This window comes from Uloborus diversus, chromosome 7 (genome assembly GCF_026930045.1).
Source record: "Uloborus diversus isolate 005 chromosome 7, Udiv.v.3.1, whole genome shotgun sequence".
NCBI classification, from domain to species: domain Eukaryota; kingdom Metazoa; phylum Arthropoda; class Arachnida; order Araneae; family Uloboridae; genus Uloborus; species Uloborus diversus.
The window spans coordinates 6,705,665-6,730,328 of NC_072737.1; the positions used below are offsets into that span (position 1 = coordinate 6,705,665).

At 35.0% G+C, this 24,664-nt stretch overlaps 1 protein-coding gene across 1 annotated transcript; it reads right to left on the bottom strand.

Moving 5' to 3' along the window:
• Nucleotides 1–3,476: 3,476 nt before the first annotated feature.
• Nucleotides 3,477–24,165, bottom strand: LOC129226206 (SEC14-like protein 2). Its single transcript, XM_054860806.1, has 11 exons — nucleotides 24,127–24,165; nucleotides 21,868–21,937; nucleotides 20,450–20,493; nucleotides 17,698–17,760; nucleotides 15,816–15,906; nucleotides 12,610–12,704; nucleotides 11,919–12,000; nucleotides 8,561–8,641; nucleotides 7,470–7,556; nucleotides 5,315–5,421; nucleotides 3,477–3,707 (listed from the first exon to the last, which is right to left on the bottom strand). The coding sequence occupies exons 1-11, from the start codon at nucleotides 24,163–24,165 to the stop codon at nucleotides 3,477–3,479; spliced, it is 990 nt and encodes a 329-aa protein (XP_054716781.1).
• Between the last annotated feature and the right edge of the window lie 499 nt (nucleotides 24,166–24,664).

Consider the following 24,664-nt stretch of genomic DNA (forward strand, 5'->3'; position numbering starts at 1 on the left):
TAAATTGTCTATTAAAGAGGTGAAAAATTACTTGCACATATTAATATTATATATTTTTGGAAAGGGTAGAATTTTCCGCGTTCTACGCAACTTGTTTCAATGCTCTAACTTAAATACGGCGGGAGTTATTTGCGTTTTTCGCTCGAACTTTTTTAGGCTTAGCTAAAATTTAGGTACTACTTTCTTCATTAAATTTTACAGTAAAAAGCGAAGTAATTGTCCCACAGTTTTCTTTTTAACACCACTGGAAAGAGCGGCTTTTTTAACTCCAGATCTAATTCGACCTTTGGTCGCAAAACTGAGCTTCTATCTCCAAAGGAAAAAAAGTTACAAGCTGTTAAAAATCAAATTCGAATAATTTCATCTTGATTAAAATTATTGATGCTTTATTTGGCGTTGCCACAGTGTTACGTCTTTTCGATTCGCATGTTTCTTCTTTCCATTTCACAAACTTTAAGGGTTTCGATTTTATCGGAAAATCTTAGGCTCAACTCTCAATTCAAGCTCCGAGATAAAGAGCAAAATATGTTACTAGAGACCACGAATATGAAAGCGACTTTTCAAACGTACAAAACTGCAGTTTTTCAGTGCTCATGAGTCCCTTAACCCTTACGGCTCTGCAAGTTAGTACATGTTGTTTTGAAACTCGGGGAAGGGGTGCTTTCTGATCCAAAGGGAGCTCATAATGCGTCTGTTTCTTTCTAATTGACGATTTAAATCTTTGCGAATCAAAAAAGATTGCGAAGCAATCTTCGGGGGTTGGTGAGCGTTAGCGAGCAGGGGGCAGAGCCCCCTAGTGTATTTAAAAAAATAACAAAATTCTTTAACTGTTTTTAAAACTTCTTTTGTGCTTTAAAAACAACAAATTTTTCCGATTTACCACGTTGGGAAAAAAATATATTTCAAATACCAAGCTTTAAAAGAGGCGCATTTCCTAATTTCAATGCCTGAAGTACACTCGTAGAGGAATTAGAAATATCTCTAGCCCACACTGTCAAAAAATCAAGCAAAAATGTATCTTAAGCACATGTATGTTCCAACTTGTATGACATCATCATAACCTTACCAAAAGTCATTATTAAAATTAATACATATGTATAACAGTAAATATTTTTCACCCATAACGCATTTCCAGGGATCGATTACCAAACAAGCTTACTAGGCTGCTGCTTAGGCCTCCGTTTTTTAGACGTCTCTAAATGACTAAATCGTTTAAGTTCTAGCCTGCCACGTTTGATGCACTTTTAAAAAATCCATTAGTACACTTGGAATCCTATTTTTTCAAACATAAAATTTGAAGTGGCCGCTGCTGAAGCACTCCCCCACTACTGGTGTGCGTACCTTATTTTTTTCGGCTTGCTTAAGGTATTACGAGGCTGTGAAATCTTCCGAACGGTGTAGCCTCGCAAATGCCTGGACTTGTCTCCGTGCTCACTGTGTGGGAGTGCTTTTGATGAGGAGCCGACGGCCCGCCCTTGTGAGTTGGGAGACACATGCAACATTCACATTGCGTCCGCATATCCGTCACCGACGTATACTTTTCTCCCTAAAACCAGTTTTCGGCCGGCGTTGCCATGACAGCAAGCCGTATTGTACGGGACTCGTCGACGGGACGAGAAGCCAGATATCTGACGGCTCTGACGTCCGTTGGGAGTCGCATTTCATTGGTCTCCAAGAGATGAGCGCGCTCTCGCTATTGGGTGAGAGTATCGACATGTGCTTTACGCGCGTTCGAATGTATGAATGCTTCCCCCTGTTCGGAAAACGTGAGTGTGTCCGCTTGAGATGACGTGGCGAACGTGATGTGCGGACGCTGTTTGAATGTTGCAACAGCTGATGAATAGGAGCCGACGGGATGGCACCGGGCTGACAGTTGACCAAATTGGTATGTCGAGTACCTGTTGACAGCAGCGGACCACCCGCGCCTTCATCTTGACCGCCAGTGCAGACATGGAGGTGGGCTCAAATGCAAATAAGGCGCCAGTTGACCCTCAAATCATAGCTTCGTTTTCCGATGCCTCCCACCCTCTTCCAAAACACGTGATGATGATGCAGCTAATTGGAAATTTTAAGGGGGCTTAGTCTACAGGCCCCTTCTTTTCGAGAGACTCTGGAAGAAAATCTGACTTCGTCAGATCGCTCTAGGACTGTGAACTGTAACGTTCTGTTTTACAGCATCTCCGGTTTCGGAGGAAATCGTGAGTTTGATCTGCACACCACAGGCAACTGTGTTTGCCAATGTACAACTGTAACCCTTCAATGTACCTTTTAGTTTTTTTTATCAATCATTTATATATTTTTTTGTAAATAAATTTTTTTTGTTTAAAGTTTAAAAGGTTCTTAGTCCATGTTTTCAGTTTTGGTGTTTTAGATTGAAAATCGCTCGGTACGTTTAAGCCGGTACTAGTGTTGACTCAAGACGTCACAAGGCTCTAAACCCCGAGAGATATTTTGAGCAAGCAGTTGATCACCCCACCATCCCTGAAATCGTTACCTATGTTTTCTCGTGAATGTTTCCGTACGTAAGGTTCTACCTTCATCGGTAGAACTTTATGCCAAAAACATCAATGAACTTGCACAAGCCGTCTAGCCGTCATGAATCCTAATGGCTATATCTAATGTGACCTGTATGTTCCAATAGAGCTACCGGTCGACCGCGGTTGATTGACCTAGAACCCCTATAACTGGAGAGGCCGACGCAACCGCCATTTTGGAGCAAGCGTACAAAGCGGAAAGCTACCTTTATTGGCAATCATTCGCCAAACAGGGAACGAGAGAGTAGGAGAGTGAAGGTGAACATTGGCGAAATTTTGGAAACGGCGTCGTTTGCAGCCTGCCAGTCACTTCGCGGGCTATTATTTATCCTTTCCTTTTTTTTTCTTCTGCATCTGCTGGAAATCTGAAGAGCTGAAATCCTTTTTTGGAGCTGTTTACACAATTAACAGCCGAACAACCACCCATTTGACTCAATTTAGCACATGCTAAACAAATGTAAACATCAGCAGCAATGCGATCGCTACGAAGCACTGGATCACGTTTGCTCCAAAATGGCGGATGCGTCGGCTCCTCCACTATAGGGGCCTTAGGTTGACCACACGACAGCTAATGACGTCAATGGTTATTAACCGGTTGGTCAATAACCGATGCTCCATTTTTTGTTAACAACGCGGTTATCTGCACAGGTGAAAAATATTTATTGTTGGTCAAAAATGTCACGTGGTTCAGCTTAAATTGCAGTCGACCGATAAAGTTATTGGAACAGCTTCGGCAACAACCAGTTAACCGGTAGCTCTATTGGAACACTCCTGGTTAATCACCGGTTAACCGCGGTCGACCGGCAACTTTCTTGAAACATTCCACGACACACGACGAAAAAGATAAAGTGGTAATAATCTAAAAATCTTGTTGTGAGGCAGTTAAATTCCAATATCAATATATTAGTGATCAATAAATCAAAAATTAAGATGCATATTCACTTACTCATTTTCCCGGTAGAGGATTCGAATGCCGAGGCTTCCTCCTTCCGACCTGTACCGGAAACTGACCTTTGTACAAGCTTTTTTTACCACCACGGGAACATTGTAAACAGACCTAGCACCGATGGTTACACTCTGAACCCCGGGCTCTTTGAGGGAGAGGAGGGGCTTTCGATTATTAACGTAGAACTCTTGAGGAATCTTGCAATACGGATGATTCATTATTGGAAACTGAAAAATAAGAGAACACTTGATTAGAATCCATATTTTAAGGCAAAGAGTGAATGGACAGTAGAGTGCTAGCTATCCCACCTTCGATTATCCGCCTTACCAGCGGTATTAACCTTTTTTTTATATGATGTTCCAGAAAAAGCGAAACTTGACAGCAAAGAAGTGAGATACGTTAGGAAGCCAGATCACTAGTTTTTTACTTCCTTTTACAAAAAAGGAAGTATTGTATTCGCGAAAAAAATTTCACTCAAAAATCGACTTTAATTTCCATTTTGCTCATCCCCGAATGAATGTTGTTTTTTTTTTCCGACTTGACCCCCCATGGATAAATGCCCAAGAATGTATAGACACGCGAAATATTTATTTTAATGATTCCCGAGTTAATTACGACGAGTTTTCTCATGAAGTCTGTATGTACGTATGTGTGTATGTGCGTATGTATGTCGCATAACTCAAGAACGGTATGTCCTAGTTGAAATTTTGTACGTAGACTTCTAGTGCGGTCTAGTTGTGCACCTCCCCTTTTGATTGCATTCGTGTGTTTCTAAGGGGGGCTTTTGCGTCTTTTTGGGGGGAAATCATTGTTAATTTCGATGTAAACTCAAGTGGTGTTATAATTTGGCGGACACTTGGCGATATATCACCAGTCTTTTGGTCGCCAAGTTTTGTCGCCAACTTGGCGACAAATTTGGAGATTTTTTTTTTTTTTAATTTGGTTTCAATTTGGCCATTGTTGGTGATATTTAGAGAGTAAACTATTGAATCACATTAAAATTGCCAATAATAAGAAAATGACATTAAATTGGAGTAAAAGGAAGTCATGTGATGCGCACATCAGCTCGTTTTTCACTCATCCTGACCTCTCCCAATTAAAATCTCTGTGCGCAAATTAATGGCATTAAATTTATTCGAAAGTTTACTTTGGTATATTTTGTTTTGTCATTAATATAGCTCTCTCTATTATCCGTCAATTTAGCTTATCCGTTTTTTCCGCTGCCCCGTTTAAAAAAGATAACCAGAACTCTGCTGTATATCACTTTAAAAAAGGCTCAGTATCACTAATATTTTGTCATTTAACAAAATATTAGTTTAATATTATTATTAAGTTATATTTATATAAATTATAAATATTAGTTTAATATTATTAGTTTAATATTAATATTAATATTAGTTTAATATTTATTATAAAGATTATAAAATACTATATAAATTTTTGAAAAACTTTGTTCTGGTAACCTCACGATATAGACATAGTCATTCTGAATAACTTTTATCCCCACTGTGTCTATTTTTAACTATCTCACTTAGCTTTCACTCTTATTTCAATAGTGTCATAGCATCTAATGGCTTAATACTGAAGAAAAACTCCTAATGAATCAATTTTTAACCTGGATCCATCCGACATCGTTGACTCAGAAAACTGAAATTTCTAAATGATTTTAATTTCCCTACAATGTTCGTGCTATGAATTAAGTCAGGTATCTCACTTCACAAACTTGAAAAGTCAAACGTTCGAATATCAATGCGATTTAAAGTGGAATTCATTTACCCAAAGATACATTTCTTTCACTTGCTTCAAAACTGAGTTAAAACTAGTGTTTGCTTACCACTTCACCACATTTGGGATCGCCCTTCGAATCGACTCTTTTACCCCCTAAAAAGGAGGGAAGCACGTCGTCGTCAATGTACTTTCTCAATAGTTCTCCAGTTTGATCTGAAAAAGGAAAAAAAATAATAATAATAACAAGTAACATTTTCGGTTAAGTTCAAAACCATCGTATTAATATTTTTAACAAGAACACATTCTCCAGATTTGCCGTATTGAAAATAAAACAAAACATTTCTTAAATAAACTGTCCTCATGCGTACACAATGAAATCAAGTACGGTGTCAAACGTTGTCGATTGCAGAGGGGGCAAGGAGGGGCAAATGTTCATCCCTTGAGGAGAACATCCGGTTTCTACACGTATCCTAAATACCTATATGTCCTAAAGATAATTTAAAGTTCATTTTTAGGACTTCAATTTCGGAACATTTCTGGAAGAGAGCAGCTAACTTGTCGACATTCCCTTCACTTGACCAACAATAGCCTGAACTATAATTTCAAAATAATCCCACGGTGAAGAATCCTCCAACCTCATTTGCTTCCTTGCGTAACGTCGTCAATGATAGCTCTAAACTAAAACCTTTTTGACGTTAGGGGACTGTTTTTTGGCATTGCAACATTCTGTATCTATTTTTTATTCAAAACAAAGTACACATAAAGGATTTTTCAATCTTTGTCAAATCTTACTAAATTCATAAAATAGAATTTACTTTTTTCAGAAAAAGTTAAATCTTAATATGCGAAATGGAAGAATATGGATAAGGGTGGTAGCTTCAAATATTTGGTTCGACTCAGAAAGATCGAATACCCAGCATTGGGGGAGGATGGAGGGAGACAACTAAAAATCACCACGCTGTTGCGTCTTTGCTTGCCCGTCCCGGCTATGCTTACAGATTAAAGACTTCTATCTTAAAAGGAAAGAGAACTTGATGATCATTATCTTTACATTTGTGATTGAAATAGCAACTTTTTCAAACTCATTAGGCAACAACCCAATTGCAAACATAGCATTCTATGACACATTTTTGCAATAGTGCATTAAAATCAGGTGAAGCAAGAAAATACATGGTATCTGACTAGTGCAGCCATCTCCAGTAACAAATTACATACTTCATGAATAGTTCCAATTTTACTCTAATTCTAATGTGTATTAAGGCATACATTATAAAAATATTCTTTTTACAAGACCAATAATTTTACATCAAGTGCAAAAAAAAAAAAAAAAAAAAAAAAAGAAAGAAAGAAAAAAAGACGAAAGAAAGAAATACTTTACTTGGGGGATCGGAGATGTTAGATTTTCTTCATCTTTATTACTAATAATAAAGCTGAAAGTCTCTCTGTCTGGATGTCTGGATGTCTGTGACACGCATAACGCCTAGACCGTTTGGCCGATTTTCATGAAATTTGGCCCAAAGTTAGTTTGTAGCATGGGAGTGTGCACCTCGAAGTGAATTTTCGAAAATTCGATTTTGTTCTTTTTCTATTTCAATTTTAAGAACATTTTTCGGGGCAAAATTATCATAACGACGAGTTAATTACAAAATTATCATGACGTGGAATGGAAGAGCGAATGAACGTAGCCAATTGGCGAGAAATTCATCATCCATTATTTGTAAATATACAATCGAACCAAATGACCTTTTAATTTTCTACTACGGGCAAAGCCGTGCGGGTACCACTAGTTGCAGAATAAAATAGCTTAATTTTCGTGAATAGCTTTCAAAACTCAAGTTACCCGAAATTGAACGACACAGCATGGCAGTAAAATATGAAACGCGCGTTTATGAGGTTAATTAAACACAACATGAAACTTGATCGGAAGCTTTTTGAATCATGCCACGCTTGCATGATTCATGGGAGATACACCACGCTTGCATGATTCAAGCGTGGTGTATCCGCCATGAAGATACACCACGCTTTAGTAAGATTGAGATAATTAAAAACCTTTGTTAACGAAAACTGAAGTATCAAAAATGATTTATAGAACAGAGGGGCTCTATAAAAAAAAGAGCGAATTATGCATGTTTTAAATTCATAATCCTACTATCAGAAATGTCAAGAAATAGTATTCTGCTTTTGTAATTTATCCGTTAAGATGAGTTTTGTTGCAGATTTTCAACAAGAGTTACAGTACGAAAGTTTTTATAAAATCTTACTTTTAGACACCACTTGAATCTTTTCCAGAAGTGTTGCCCGAAAAATAGGCTTTAAGAGGTTGAAAGCTCTGTGGAAATAACCAGGCGCTGAAAGGAAAAAAATAGTCAAATGAATTTGTTTTTATCCGGTTATTTAATAATCAATTCCACCAGTTAACTCTACAAAACTCTTGAAATTACAATTAATTTTAATTGGAATTACTACCAGTGACCTCTTGTAGATAACAATGGTAGAAGCCACAAAGAAATTACAAAGAATTATTTCTGATATTCGCTTTAAAAAGTCCCATGACCGGTTGACAATCTGGTGTCAATTCCAATATTTCCACAAAGTTCTATTCAAATTAGACTTGCCAGATTTTAGAAACGTCTACCAGGACGCCGGAATGCTTCCCCCCCCCCCCCGGTCGCTCGTACAACCAGATAAATTTAAACATTATTTCCGACACATAAAAATTTATTAGTTACTTAAGCAAGACGAAGCATTTTGAATAACGAATAAAAATTTGAACAATATTTACTCGTACTTCTCATTGGCTAGGATTTTTTTTTTTTTTTTTTGAAAGTCTTCTTTCGTTTCAATCTTGTAAAAATCTTCACTAACCTATCCGATATTAGTTTTTCAAGTCAATGTTACAAATGACACATTAAATATTCTAAATAATCCTTCAGTTAATTATTTTTTAGAGTTTTTGGATTTGTATAATCAAATTTATCTTATACCGGGACATGAAATAAACCGGTCGGGACGCCTGGATTTTGTCTGAAAACCGGGACGTCTGGCAAGCTTAATTCTAATCAATGTTTCCACAAATATAATCATTTATGTGTTTTACTTAAGAATCATATTTTTCTGAAATAATTTTGCCCACTTGCAGCTCCTCTTGCTGTTGCGCCCCTGGAGGAGAAACCAACCCCAGGTACGCCACTGCCCATAACCTTAAAATTTTAATTCCTCACGCTACATACAGCTTGCAGAACTGTGTGGAAAATTCGTTTGACATAAATGATCGATGGCCAGATGGCCCTTATGGAAAGCTACGCTATCAACACACAACAAATTATGGCAGTAAAAATAAATAATACTTTACCGTTAATGATGAGAATATGCTTCCATACTTCTGGGTAATGATCTTGAAGCAGGCGGAAGAAGTCCATTCCACTTTCCATCACTGAAAGAAAAAATTTATTTGCAACATTGTACAGGGTATGTACAATGTATGTGGGACATTGTACAGGGTCCCTCTGAGGTTTGGAAGGCTTATCGATATCTATGCTAATAATATAAAGCAGTAGAGTTTGTTTGAACGCGCTTGCCTCAGAAACTACTGGTTCGAATTGAAAAATTCTTTTTGTGTTGAATAGTCCATTCATTGAGGAAGGCTATAGGCTATATAACATCACGCTATGACTAACAGGAGTGGAGCAAAAATAAAAAATGTTATGAAAACGGGAAAATTTATATTAGAATATAAAATTCTTGGAACGCATAATACGCGAAACCACGGTGGCTCGATCTGATGCCGCGGGCTTACGTAGCTAGAAATGATTTTAAAATATATATATTTATTTATTTATGTATACTTATCAATGTCTTATTTTTCTTATTAATTAACTAATAATATATAAAGCTAAAGAGTTTGTTCTTGTAAACGCGCTAATCTCACGAACTATTGGTTCGAATTGAAAAAATCTTTTTGTGTTGAATAGTCCATTTATTGAAGAAGGCTATAGACTATTTTTTTTTAATCAGATTGACCGAAATATTTGTTATTGAAAATTAAATGTTTAATTAATTGTTTAGTTCTATTAATTCATGATAGATGACGTGGTAAGTTTAGTTCTATGAATTGCTAATAGACGGTGGGGTAAGTTAACTTTTCGAAAGAGCTCTGGCCGATAGATAGCTGCAAGGAACCATGCCCATGCTACGCTGTTGTAATCAGCGAACAGATTTTTGAATGTCTTTTTTTTTCGATGTTCAGGTACATAATTTGATTTTGTAGGATTTTTCTATTGGGTTTTGTTTTCCTTATTTCTTCAACGTTTGTTTTTGTTCTTGTAGTTGAAGATAGTTACTTATTTGAGTAAATAATTTTATTTGTCGTATTATTCAATTGTGATTGATGTTTATAAAGTTTTTACTTTTGCATTGTTTATTTGGCGAAACACTTTAAATTACAGGGGGGGGGGTGGACCACTTCACTCGCTAAAGGCAAGGTTACGGTAGCGTGGTTGCTTAGCGCATTAAGCGGTGAACTATGTAATTGTGTACGCATTTTAGTTGAAGAAAAGTGATCATTTCGCATAAGAACGGGGGCGAAGGGCGGGGAGTTTTTTTGAACAACGGACTTCTTTAGACTTCCTCGCACGGGCATCGCCGTGGGGGTAATGCTAGTTAAACCAAACATGTGACCAACTGCACAGCAATCTCTTCTGTGGCGAGTTCTGGGCTGCTTTTTATATTAATTTTAACCTCCAAACAAACAGAGAACTGCACGTAGTTTTCTCATAGTTTACTACACATAGTTTTCTACTAGTATATTTCAAATTTTAAATTTTAATTGTTGAAAGTAACTAATTTATAAAACACCAAGTATTTAAAATATGCGTTAAATGTGACCAACTGTATAATTATTTCAGATAAGTACGGTGAAAACCATATTTCAACGTTATCACATATTTTATTAAAAGCGTTACAAAAGAAACAAAACAATGATCAAAATTCTGAATATTTACGGCAAATGCAGGAACTTTTCCGCACACCTCTTTTTTTTTTGGGGGGGGGGGATTTGGCACTACCCATTATCGAAAACAGAAAAACATATTTTTTTTACTAATTTTATAAAAAGCATCAAAATATAGCATTTGGTCGAAACTTCAACGCGATTGCGGCAGATAAGAAATTTTCCAAAAAAAAATCATTTTTTTATGTTCACTTTGTTTTACCAATGGCACCGTTTCCCCGTTCAACTCTTCATAAAAAAAACCCCAAAAAGCAGTATTTTTTGTCCCACTCTAAATGTAGATGCTTTCCGGCCAAAAAAAAAAAAAAATTCATCTAATCACCGGTTAAATAGTAAATGATGTGAAGATAAAGTAGAGCGCAATTGATACAGCAATGTTCTAACTTTTTGAAGAATTTGGTTAACAGAGTTGAAAAGATCGTGAATATCACGAGTTGAATTTGAAACTAATCATTCAAAAAATCCATATCCTTGTGGTGAGTCTTATCACTGAAAAAGAACTTCAACTAAAATTACGTACTTTAACTAAAACTCAAGCTAAGAACTTAAACCGCAATTCAAGTTAAGAACTTTAACATCAACTCAAGTTAAGAGCTTTAACTTCAACTCAAGTTAAGAACTGTAACTTTCACTCAGCGGGCATGTTTAAAAACGGGAGATATTGCTCTTGTCAGCTTGTCAGTTTCGCACCATGCTAGCTGATGATTAGCAAAGTCTGGCATAAAAATGTTTGGCAACCACAACTTGCTGTTTTTAATTTAACAAATATCTTCAGCTATTTACCTGATGAGGATGGCTTATTCCTCCGGTCTAGCCGCAGGTTCATGAGCCCAAGAGTTCTCAAAAAATCATAAACCAGGAGAGGACTGGTGTAAATGTCCTCCCTTTCCAGCCCTGCACAATTCAAAAGATGGTCTGGAGATGCCTGGACCAAGCTATTAGTACAGGTCTTAAAAACTTTCTCACCTAAATGAAAAGAAAGGCACTTGATGTGCACACTAAAGGAATTGTGGTACAGCCCCTGGAGATCGAAGACCTGGAGCACCCGAAGACATGGGACTGATTTGGCTCATTAATTTTTACAGGGTAGGGTGTTAACCCTTCCCCCAACACCATTTTAGTCGCCTCTTACGACATGCGTGGGGATACATTGGGACTATTCTTGTCCCTTGCTTACCACATGGTTAGCTATTTACCTGACTATCTTTACTAATAATAAAGCTGAAAGTCTCTCTGTCCGGAGGATGTCTGGATGTCTGTAGGATGTGTGGATGTCTAGGATGTCTGTGACGCGCATAGCGCCTAAACCGTTCGGCCGATTTTCAAGAAATTTGACACAAAGTGAGTTTGTAGCATGGGGGTGTGCACCTCGAAGCGATTTTTCGAAAATTCGATGTGGTTCTTTTTCTATTCCAATTTTAAGAAACTTTTTCCGAGCAAATGATCACAACGTGGAATAGTAAATTACGAAATCATCATAACGTGGAACCGTTATGAGCCATGGCCGAGCCATTTAACATAACCAATTGGCGAGAAATTCATCCTCCATTATTTGTTAATATACAGGGGAACCAATGACCTTTTAATTTTCTACTACGGGCAAAGCCGTGCGGGTGCCACTAGTGTTTAATAATTAAGAATTGTTCGGAGCATAGTAGTGGTGCACGCAACATGCTTATATTAAGCAAATTTCTCTACTCACCGCATTTATGCATGTAGTCCTGAAGGGCGAAGTCTTCCATATCGAAAATATAAGTCACTTCATTTTGGTCATTTTTACCAGTCTGAAAAAAAAAAAGGGCAAAAGCCCTTTCCAGCATCAGATTGTCGATTCGGTTTGAATACACTGTAAAAAAAATCCGTAAAATTTACAGAAAAAAACTGTCAGCCAGGACGCCAGTTTTCTTCCGTTTATTTTACAGAAATCTTCCGTATTTTTATTATTTATTCAAGCTGATTTATTATTTTAAGAAGATTAAAAAATGAAATTATACTTTCATAAATCCATTTCAATATTTACTATACTACTACGAAATACATGTATACAAAGGTAAATTTCCGAATATGCCTCTGTAACAGATGACAAAAAAACATAATAATAAAATATTGATTAGAATGCAATGAAATGGAAGTTGCAAATGATTTAAGACTTACTCGCTTTAAATAAATATAAGATCAAAAACTCGAGCACGAGAACGAAAATCCAAACACGCGGGCAAAATTTCGAAGATTCGAAGAAAAACAAAGTATAACCGGTTACAGATTCAAAAAAACAGAGAAATCCTGTATTTTATTACGAACAGTTTTTTTCTGTAAAAAATACGGATAACTTCTTCAAAATTTACAGTTTTTTTTTACAGTGTACATTATGTTTCCGCTACAAATCCCCATACCTTTTCGTTTTCTTTCCTGGCAGTTGCAAGGTCCAGTTCCATGCAGTATGAAAAGTACAGACATTGTTCGTATCCCGTCAAAGACATTATGAAGCCTAAAAAGAATGAATAAGTAAAATATTAAGAAATCTTTACAAATAATAACACTCAAAGTTTGTTAGGATATATGTCGGGATATCTGTGCGGATGTCTCTCTGTGACGCTCATAGCGCCTAAACCGTTCGGCCGATTTTCACGAAATTCGGCACAGAATAAGTTTATAAAATGGAGGGATACATTTCGAAGCGATTTTTTGCAAATTCAATTTTGTTCTTTTTTTCTGTTTCAATTTTAGGAACATTTTACCGAGCAATTATCATTCCGTGGAAGAGTAAATTATCAAATTATCATAACGAGGAACCATAACATGGGCGAGGAAATGAGGATAGCAAATTGGCGAGACATTCATCATCCATTGTTTGTAAATGTACAGGCGAATCAAATGATCTTTTAATTTTTCTACTACGAGCAAAGCCGTGCGGGTACCGCTTAGTAATAAATAAGAGCAAAACAGAGTTTGTTCCCCTCACTGTAGGTATGGAGCAATATCTAGTTAATAAAAGGATAGTCTGAAGTGGATCGATGTGTTACTGCAACTTGTTACAAACTAAATAAATAGTTTATTAAGAGCCATTGTCTGTAAGGATCAGGCAGGTTGTGATTGTTGACATTTTTAATTTTCTTTATTTTTGCAAATGTTGTTCCTTATCATGAATGTAATGTTTGTGCAAAATATGAGCTTTGTCTGCCTTACCGTTTTTGGGAAATTAAATTTTTTAATTTAGGGGGCGTGGCACATTTTTGCGTGTTTTTCAAATTTGCAGATTTTAAAGTTCTTGTTGCTTTAAGCGCCCCTATAATGACATGGATTTTTAAATTCTATACTATTATATGGTCTTCTTAGATACTATTACAGCTGTCAAATCGGTGTCACTACGAGGGCGATGGCCACGAACTCCGTTTAAAAATGACCGAAAATGAATTTTTTTCTATATTCAAGGCCAATTTTCTCAAAGCGCCTTCATGATGACACCAACATTTTTAGATCATTTTCTAGCCACACTTACATACATCAAAAATATGTATCAAAATCGGTGTCACTATAAGGGCGCCTGAAGATATTGGAACTTTTATTCGATAAATTTCACAAAAACACAAATATTTAAAATCTAACTACAACTGTCGCCCTCATAGCAGAGATCTGATACTAAATTAGGTTGATAACCAACATGTTTGTCTAACATTTTCACAAAAAAAATCGGTGTCACTCCTATTATTTTTGGAAATATAATCGTTCGAAGTTAGTACGTTATGGCGTTTTTTTATATTTATTTATTTAATCTTTTCACCCCCAGATAGTTTTTTTGAACATATTTATTTTTAATTTATAAAAAATGTGTATCTTTTAACATAAATAGCTTTGGGCAGTAAGAGCGTCTTTTTCTTGAATAGAAAATGCCCGTTTTTATATAGGTACAGGCAGATGTATTGTGCATAATATGTCTAGATTATCATACCAATACTCATCTTGTTTTTTCGGCCCAAACAAATCTATTTATTTCAATTGTTCTTGACATACCTCAACTTGCAAATGGATTTTATACGAAAGATGTATAGAGAGAAGCTCTTACAAACATCTTATATAAATGCTTCAAATTTTCAACTAATAAATACCCCTGCATTGCCAAAAGTTTAATTTAATGAAATTGGATGGTCCCTATCTTTACGAGCTCAGTTAAAGTTCACTTCAAAGCAGAAGGAGTATTTATAAGAACATTTTACGATTGGTGAAAATACTGGGAAAAAACAACATTCCTGTCAAGTTGCACACTAGATGAGAAATGCAGTTCGTAACGGGGAAAAAACTGTTCGTTGCTTCAGAGTATTGTACTATGAAACAAATCCTATCCTTTTTTTTCGATGGAAGAAACAAAAAACCGAATGCATTCTCAATACATCAAATGAGAATATTGAAGAAAGCGAACATTCAGAATCTGAAACTGAATTTGAGGATGACGTAGACCAAAACGAAGAAAACATTAAGAATCAAGTCAAACCAATTTCAGAAAGACGATCATCTCTTATTGAAAACTGCTAATTTTGTAGCACTAAAGCATGGGAAAACATGGTATCCCAGAAAAAGAGTAGAAGATGACCATTTGCAAGTTTATGTCAAATGCATGTCAAGAACAATTGGAGTAAATAAATTTGTTTGGCCGGAAAAAACAAGACGAGTATTGGTATAATAGTCTAGACATGTTATGCACAATAGATCCACCTGGTACCTATATCAAAACGGGCATTTTCTATTCAAGAAAAAGACTCTCTTGCTGCCCAAAGCTGTTTATGTTATAAGGTACACTTCTTTGTATTAAATTAAAAATAAATATGTACAAAAAAAAATCTGGGTGTGAAAATATTAAATAAATAAATATATAAAAAAAACGTCATAACGTACTAACTTGGAACGATTATATTTCCAAAAATAATAGGAGTGACACCGATTTTTTTTTGTGCAAATGTTAGACAAACATGTTGGTTATCAACCTAATGTAGTATCAGATATCTGCTATGAGGGCGACAGTTGTAATTAGATTCTAAATATTTGTGTTTTTGTGAAATTTATTGAATAAAAGTTCCAATATCTGCTGGCGCCCTTATAGTGACGCCGATTTTGATACATATTTTTGATGTATGTAAGTGTGGCTAGAAAATGATCTATAAATGTTGGTGTCATCATGAAGGCGCTTTGAGAAAATTGGCCTTGAATATAGAAAAAAAATTCATTTTCGGTCATTTTTAAACGGAGTTTGTGGGCGTCGCCCTCGTAGTGTCACCGATTTGACAGCTGTAACAGTATCTAACAAGACCATATAGTAATATGGAATTAAAAAATCCAGGTCATTATAAGGGCGCTTCAAGCAACAAGCACATTAAAATCTGCAAATTTGAAAAACCGGCAAAAATGTGCCACGCCCCCTAAACAAAAAAAAATTGTTTTCTCAAAAATGGTGAGTCAGACAAAACTCAAATTTCGGATTTACATTACATTTATGACAAGGAACAACATATGTGAAAATAAAAAAAATTAAAAATGTCAACAATCACAAATGCTTTAAACTGCCTGAGTCTTACAGACAATGGCTCTTAACGTTTAGTATCCTAACCTTGATAATCCAACCCAAAAGATACGTATCTAATGGGCGTTCCATCTTTAGCAATCCCAATCAAACAGGTCCTCTCATATTTTTCAGCCACCTGCAACGACAAAATGCGTTAAAATCATTATATTCTTTTTGCTATAATTGAAAGGAAGAATGCATTATTATCAACAACTGTGATATAAGATTTTTCAAAGCTTCTCAGCAGAGCCATGTAAAAAGGGTAAGACTCTAAGAGTGTAGAGTAAGCGTTGCTAAGTTCTTGAAATTTTACAAATACTCCAGTGGTGTGAAAATGGATTTGTTTTAGAGGGGTCGATATAACTAACAAGCTTAGCCTCTTCCCCGCTATTTTTTTTTTGAGCAATCACGATTGCTTATTGTTCTCATTTGACTGTTTTGAATTCCTATGATTTTATTAACCCCCCCCCCGCCTCCCTCTGCAGCACCACCGTCTGCCGGCCTCACGATGCTGCTAATCTAGCGAAAACAGTCTCCAGGTTTCCAGGTTGCGTCCAGATCCTACACACACACGCATACATATATACACACACACATACGCGAGCACACAAACACATACACACACACTAACACAAACACATGCACACACACACACGCATACATACAGACACCTACACAAACAAATACACACACATACACACAAACACCTACACACACACACACCTACACATAATTACCCAAACACTCATGCCTGCACACAGGCACAAACACACATGCCTACACACACATACACACACCTCCCCCCACACAAACACATAACTACCCACACACACACACAAACACACATGCCTACACACACATACACATACCCTCCCCTACACAAACAAACATACCCCCCCCCCCCCCACACACACAAACACACACGCCTAGATACAAACACACACTCGTGATTGCGAAAAACATAATTTGAATTCAAGATGTCAAAGTTCTTTTTTTTTTTTTTTTTGAATTTTTTGGTGGGGGAAGCAAGAGTGCCACATTTTTAATTTTTCTTAGGTGGGGCAAAGACTTGATACTGTTGACCTATTCATCTTCCTTCTAGGATAAGTATCATCAAGTTTTATGTATTTTTAAACGCAGAAAAGGGAAAAATTCATGAAAACTAAAATGAGTTTAATATTAAGAAATTCTTTTCATACAAACCCAAATGCAACCCAAATTTCGTACAATGAAGCAAAATGGCACTGAAAGTTATGAGTTTTAAAACACTATTTTTAAATTATCACTGGTTAAGTTAGAGGAAGGACAGAGGCAGGGAAGCATCAGTGGAAGTCCCTCCAAAAATTTTCGAAATTGAATTTCTAAAAACATCCTGTTGGTAAAACATTAAAATCGAACTAAAAAAGCAAACTGAAAATTTCCTAATGCTGGAATTTTTTTTTACCAGCAATCACCAAATAAATTTTAAATGTAAAGAAGATAAAGCGTATTAAATTTTTGGGATTTAGTTTAGAGGATAGTAGTATTTAAGTATTTGTCATTTTGAAGTGTTCGTGAATTCTTTTTTTCGTAATTAATAGTCTTGAAGAAGAAAACTAGGTAATACTTTATCAAGACAGCACGAATATTAAATTTAATTTCAACTGAGCATTCACTTAAGAAGTTTACAGTCATCTTTTAGAAAATGTTTCATCGAACTTTATACTGGCATCTAAATATGCCATACAAATATTCTTTTATTTTCTCTCTGTCATTTATTTATTTATTTTGATCGTTTTCTATTAGATTCTATCAAAGTATCTGTTAATATTGCATCTATCCTTTGTTGTCGAAAGAGGGGCATCGTCACTCTCAGATTCTTTGAGAAAGTAATTTGTTTTTTAATTATTAATTAGTAGATATCAAAAAAATATGTATAAAAACATACCTCAGGTTTTACGTATGTTTCCAACATAGTTTTTACCCCAAATATAGTTTTATTAGAATCCACCTGGAAGAAAAATTATTCATTTTAGCAATAATTCTAAAGAAAAAATGATGATATGTCTAGTAAAATATTTGAAATCTCCTAAGAAATACGAATACTAAGCAAATCCATAGATCAATTTCACCATAGTTTTAACAATTTGAAAAATTCACGCGAGAAAAAAAATTATACGAAATACGAATCTCAAGCAAGAGGTTTTGACTCTAATGAATAAGTATAGAATGTCTTCACATTAATCTTGTTCAAATGAATTATATTTAAAACACTAGTGGTACCCGCACGGCTTTGCCCGTAATAGAAAAATTAAAAGGTTTTTTGGTTCGCCTGTATATTTATAAATAATGTATGGTGAATTTTCTCGCCAATTGGCTTGTACCCATGTTACAGTTCCACGTTATGATAATTTCGTATCTCGCCAATTGGCTTGTGCCCATGTAACGGTTCCACGTTATGATAATTTCGTAATTTACTCGTCGATCTTATGATAATTTTGTTCTTAAAATTGGAATAGAAAAAGAAAAAAAAAACGAATTTTCGAAAAATCGCTTCGAGGTGCACACCCCCTGCTACAAACTAACTTTGTGCCAAATTTCATGAAAATCGGCCAAACGGTCTAGGCGCTATGCGCGTCACAGACATCCTACAGACATCCAGACATCCTCCGGACAGACATCCAGACATCCTCCGGACAGAGAGACTTTCAGCTTTATTATTAGTAAAGATTACAAATGCGTATATCAACCAATTTTTTAAAAAAAAATTCAAATCAAGTAAATAATCTTAATTTATGCTGTTTGAATTAAAAATATGTTTCTTTTGAACGTTTCAACTACACATTTTTATAGTTTTTGTACCAGTTTTCCGACCAGTTGTCATGTGTAGTAAAACCATTTTTACAACCTGACAGAAACAACTAAAAAAAGATTTTCAGTGTTATTACGAAAATTGACCCATATTAGTGATTTGAAATGAGTTGTGGTCGACAGATAAAAATAATTATCTACCTATTGTTTTCAGACAGGTTTCGCACTAAATACTATTAATTGGTCAAGGCAAGGTCCATCAAAAAAATTATTTTTATGGACCCGAAAAAAAAAATCAAAAGTTGTAATTGTTAGAACAGAAAATGTCCTTTTCTCTTTCTTTTTTTTTTAAATTTGTTTAATAGTTTGTGCATAGTTAATTGTTGCTGCATGAAACATATTTTACCAAGCATTTTAGTAGGATCTGGAAGTTAAATAAAAATTTACACTTCCAAACTTTTACCGAAAAGTTTCAACCAACCCGAACAGCGTAAATCATAAACACACATAATTTGAAGTATTTTTCTAACATGAACTATGCGCCTTTCTAAAGACTTGGTCGTAAAGTTCTATAAGTATGGACAGGACATCCTGAATAAAAAATCCATATTTTTTAGGAAATATTAAGTAATGCTCTAAAACTTAAGAAATGTATTCATAGGTGGAGAAAAGTTAAAAGTACTCTTTTGAGTTGTAAGAAAACATGAAGCTCTTTGAGAACGAAAAGCTAATCAACCCACCAAAGCTAATGGGTGTAAAAAAGCTAATCGTAAAACAGTAGACTAAACCAGTAACTCCAATACATCGGCGACATTTTAGGAGGCAATACAAACATGTTGAGCTTATAGTACGTTATGTGGTTAACGGTTTTAAATACAATGAATTTCTCTATTAGTAGGTATAGCTTAACAACAAAAAGATGGTGGATGAACTGAAAGCGGAAATGGATCACTTCATTTTGTAATCAATAGTATCAGCGAGATCGCGCGAGTAGTAAAAACTTCACTGCTTGTGCGTTCTCGCCGGTCCTACCTATTGCAAAATAAAGAGTTATGTTTCCCCTTCCTGTTTATCTGTCTTATCTTCGTAGTTAAGCATTTGGCGTTACTTTTTTTTTTTTTTAATACTGATGCAGCTTGAAATAATAACTAAGTTTAGAAACAAAACTTATTGTTTGCGACATGTACGGTTTACAAGCTAAACCATCGCATTTTTTTTTTTTCTTTTAAGGAGCATTCTTGTGTCGACTTAAAATATTTGAAGTTTGTTTTTGCAGGAGGGATTTTAGAGTCATTTAAGCAAAATATATTTTAAACTTGAATGTGCTTCTCTTAAGGAGCGTTTTTATTCTTCTACTGGAAATTACGATTCGAAAACTTTTCATTCTTAATGAAGAAAAATTCCTTTAAAAAAAACTTCGTTCACTGACACTCTTATGTTCCTTATGTCTATTGAGTATTAGAAAAAAATGAACTCTTTTGCAAAAAAAGAAGATAAAAAAAAAGCATCTAATTATTAATGAAGCGCAGAAAATACTGAAGTAAAAGCAAAACTTTGCACATCAAAATTTTGTTTTAATGTAATTTAATTTCAATTAATGTTTGCTTAGCAAATAATAACCTAAGTTAAAAGAAAACTTACAACGATAAGAAAAAAAATGCATTTAAAGACTCATAAAGTAAAAGTAAAATTTACGATAAGATCAAAACCTTTTGTTTTGTTTTTTGTACCAAACCTTCAACCTGATATGGATTTAAATTTAAAAAAAATTAAAAACTTAATGAAAAAAAACAACAACAATTCTGAGTCTATGCATGCAGTATTTTTAACATAATTTCTTAGAAAGAAACCAGCTGAAAAAGTTTTATGGCATTTATTTTTCCACTCACCTCTCGAAAATTATATTCCGCCTTTTTCAGGTTGTAATTTCGAGCTGAAAGAGAGAAAAATTTGATGTATTGAAAAGTAAAAAGAAATCAATACTGTATTGATAAACTAGCAACATATCAAGCTGTAAGTTAGCACCCCAAGCCAGAGCAAGGACTACTACATCACTACATGATTATTCAGGACTGATGAGACGAAAACAGGGCGATATTGTAGTCTCTGAGGTAAATCCCTGGAATACAGTAGACTCTCGTTTTACGCGGGGGTTACGTTCCACGGAAATGCCGCGTAAATCGAAACCGCGTAAATTGAGATCTAATAGTAGTGTTAAAATGGGGGTTAGGTTCCGTAGATAAAAAAAATAACTTCATTCTAGTGATGACTAATTGTATGACAAGTTTAATGTGTACTTATATCGATTTCTGTGCACAACATGTATAAAGAAAACAATAAATTAATTTAGTGTTAATGAAAAGGAGCTGGCTATGATAGTCTTTTAGCAGTCAAGAATTTTTCTCTGCAGTTCTTTGCATAGCATTGACGCACCATAATCATTTCCATGATAGAATCTTCCTTCACTAACAAATCAGAAAGATCATTTCTATTGTAAAGGAATGACTGAAATTTTTCAATGTGAACGTTTTTGGTTGTGTGTCATCGATGTCGGTAGCTCCGTTGGTGTTATCCTCCTTTGTCACTCCTAAAAGCTCTTCCAGTGAGTTCTGAACCGTGTGAGTTTAATAACTTTACTTCTGGAAAAAGCTCTGGAACCAATGGTATAAAATGTCTCCAGTGACCCAAGCTCGATTATTAGCACGCCAAAATGCAGTTGGTAACGCGTAATCTGCAATATTTAGGAGTTGGGATTTTGAAAGAGGGGAAAATTTTATCTGTTTGCATTGCCGCATCCGCGTAAAAACCGAAATTCATCCGCGTAAAATTAAATAAAGGTGTCAAACCTTAAACCGCGTATAATCGAAACCGACTAAAATAAATCCGCGTAAAACGAGGGTCTACTGTAGTCTAATTTCCATCAGATTTGTCAAAATTCATATTAAAATTTAAAAAGAGTACAGTATCTGAGCTCTCGTGAAGTCCATGTAAATATACCCCTTACGAAGATAATTGTTACTGTTATTTATTATTATTTTTATTTTTACTAATAATAACAATAATGTAAAAACTATAAAACCATTAATAATAATGATAAGTACTATTATTAAGAGGAAACCCGCGCATAATATCTGCTCTCTAGTATCTGATCTTCAAGGTTGAAAACTATAGCTTGATGTAGAATAGACAAATATTTTAATCTCCTAACAAATATGAAATTATTTTCCTAAAACCTAAAATGAATCAAGATGGATTGTTAGATGAATTAACAGGACTGAAAGTCAGCAAAAGTGCATTTAAATCTTACCTCTCAACCATTTGAGCAGAATAGCATCTGTGTGGTCCGGAGTCAAAATGTCAAACACATTCTCCCTAAACTAGAGTATAAAACGGCCATTAAGATGTAAGATTCAAACATGTAACACCTAGTAATTAATAGTTAGATCGAACTATTAATATTTAACACATCCTCAAAATCTTTGCTTATTTATTATGGTGGCATTGGTTATTCACCATTAAGGAACATAAGGTTATTCACATTTTGAAAAAATGTTTATTAAACAGTTTAGAGTTTTGAAATTTTTTGCACTGATTCACCACCTATTTAATAAGCAAAATCATAACATAAATATCGAAAAAAAAAAATATTTTTCATTTAAATTTTATTTATCTGTTTTATTTTTTTCCCCCTTTTTTTGGGGGTTTTTTTTTTTTTTTTTGGAATTGTTTTAAATTGCTAAAACTCAAAATATTCTAGGTCAATTTTCAAATTCTTTTCAAAAACTTATGCCCGAATATCTCAACTTTAATTTTTATTCGGCGATTTAAAAAATATTAATTCAGTATAAATTAGAAAATATTTGAAGAAAAATTTCGAAAAGTTTGAAGATCCCTTTTTTTTTTAAAATCATATTTTTTGAAATAAACGTTTTTTTTTTTTTTTTTTTTTTTAAATAATTTGCCGACTAAAAATTAAAGTAAACTATTTGAAAAAGATATACTCCAAATTTCATTACTTTATCTTTATCATTTCTTGTCTTATAAGAGTTTGAATGCGAAAAATCGGGAAAAATTGCATCATGGAGAAAAACGCGTTTAAAGTTTTAAAGTTAAATATAATATTAGTTAAATGCATGCAACAAAAATAATTATATATCTTTCGTACTAATTAATATAGAAACAAGATTCAGATGTCCTTTTAAGTGGAAAAAAACGGATTTTTTTTTTTAAATGATAAAAAAAAAATTGCAAAACTTGACAAGTTTTATGTCCGGGACACCCTTAACAGACCAAGTACATTCAATAAAAGCTGGCATCCTTTTTTTTTTTCATTTGGCTCTTTTACCGACGGATAACTTCTATCACAAGAGTTTGGACGCCAAGTTTTCCCACTAGATGGAAGACCCTGGGCTCTTTTCGATGTAAAATTGAACTAGGAATTCAATTTAGCCGAGAGCATTCAAAGTCAAACGAATACCCAAGAGATCTTTTACGTGCCACATAATCATATGATACGGACGCGGTCGAATTTCTGCATCAAAAAAAAAAAAAAAAACTACTGACTGAAGCGAGAGTTGAATCTGTGCCTTTGGGCGTAAGAGGTTAACGTCTCACCCCCCCCCCCCCTCTCCCTAAGCCACTTTGCCGACAATTCTCAAAATTCAGCTTCCCGATTAAAAAAAAAAAAAAAAACTTAATAATCTACTTAATGCTTCCATATCACTCAACAGTAGCTGTGAAGAATCTGAAATAACTATTCACAAACAATTATTAAAATCAGTTTTGAATAAGTAAATAAAACTATTTAAAGATTACATAATATTTTTTAAACCCTCATATTAATTAGAACTTATCTACATCTTATATTCAACAGAACATTCATAAAAAGGCAATCATTGTTATAACGAATTTGAGAGATTGGGCGCCGGGAACATTGCGCGCCGAGCATATTAGGTGCCGGGAACATTGAGCCCAATGTGCTCGGCGCCCAAAATGCTCGGCGCCCAATGTTCCCGGCGCCCAATATGCCCGGCGTCTAATGTTCCTGGTGCCCAAATGGCTCGCCGCCCAATATTCCCGGCGTCCATTATGCCCGGCGCCCAATGTTTCCAGTGCCCAATATGCCCGGCACCCAAAGTGCTTGGCGCTCAATGTTCCCTGCACCCAATATCCCCGGCGCCCAATTGACGGCGCCCAATCTTCCTAGACCGTTGTTATAAATACAAAAGTTGACAACAAGTAAAACAGGCTCTGAACCCAGCAAGGCTGATTATGGTCAACATATTAGTACCCGTTTGGGATTAACAGCCCTTTCAACATTTTGACCCCATTTCAAGAACTGCTGCGTCTATTACACTTATCTAATTACCTACAAGACAACGTTTTTAATTAGCAATTTTTACAACAATACTTTAAAGTGGAATTTTTGAGAAATAATTCAAAATACAATTTAATACACAAATTCTAACAGTATTACTTTATTGCTACTTCTGACAAACATTCCGAAATAGTTATTACTTCTTAAACAGCTCTAATACCGCTTGGAAGTATTTCAAGCATCATTTACCTGCTTTAGCAAGTCAGCAACATTTTCTGGCGTATCCATTGAGATTTATTTTTCTGAAATAAATAAATTTTTTAAAAATGGCATGAATCTTCTGTAAAAATAACATAAATAAACATATAAATACGAGTTAATGACATAGTATTGATATTATAAAGATCTGTTAACATTTTTTGCCTTGCTGTTTTGTCGGGTATACGAAACTGAGATTTTATCAAAAAAGAAGTCCGAATCCTGGTAGCTCGTCATCATTAGTTCTCGGTTTCGAGTTCAGCCCGTTGCAGATCGATAGCCGACAATTTATTCCAGTCCACAAAATGTAGAGCCGTAAAAATGTTTAGGTCCTGAGGTTTTGTCTTCAAAATCGTAACCAATAGGTGTTCTAATGCGAAAATATCTCGGGTAGACATGTTGAAACTTGCGCGAAATAATTTCACAGGCTACCAAAGATGGCGGCCATTTTGATTCTTTTGCTCATTATGTGTTTCGCAAAAAAACAACCGACAAACTTTTGTTTTTAACTGTGTACTTAACAGGAGTG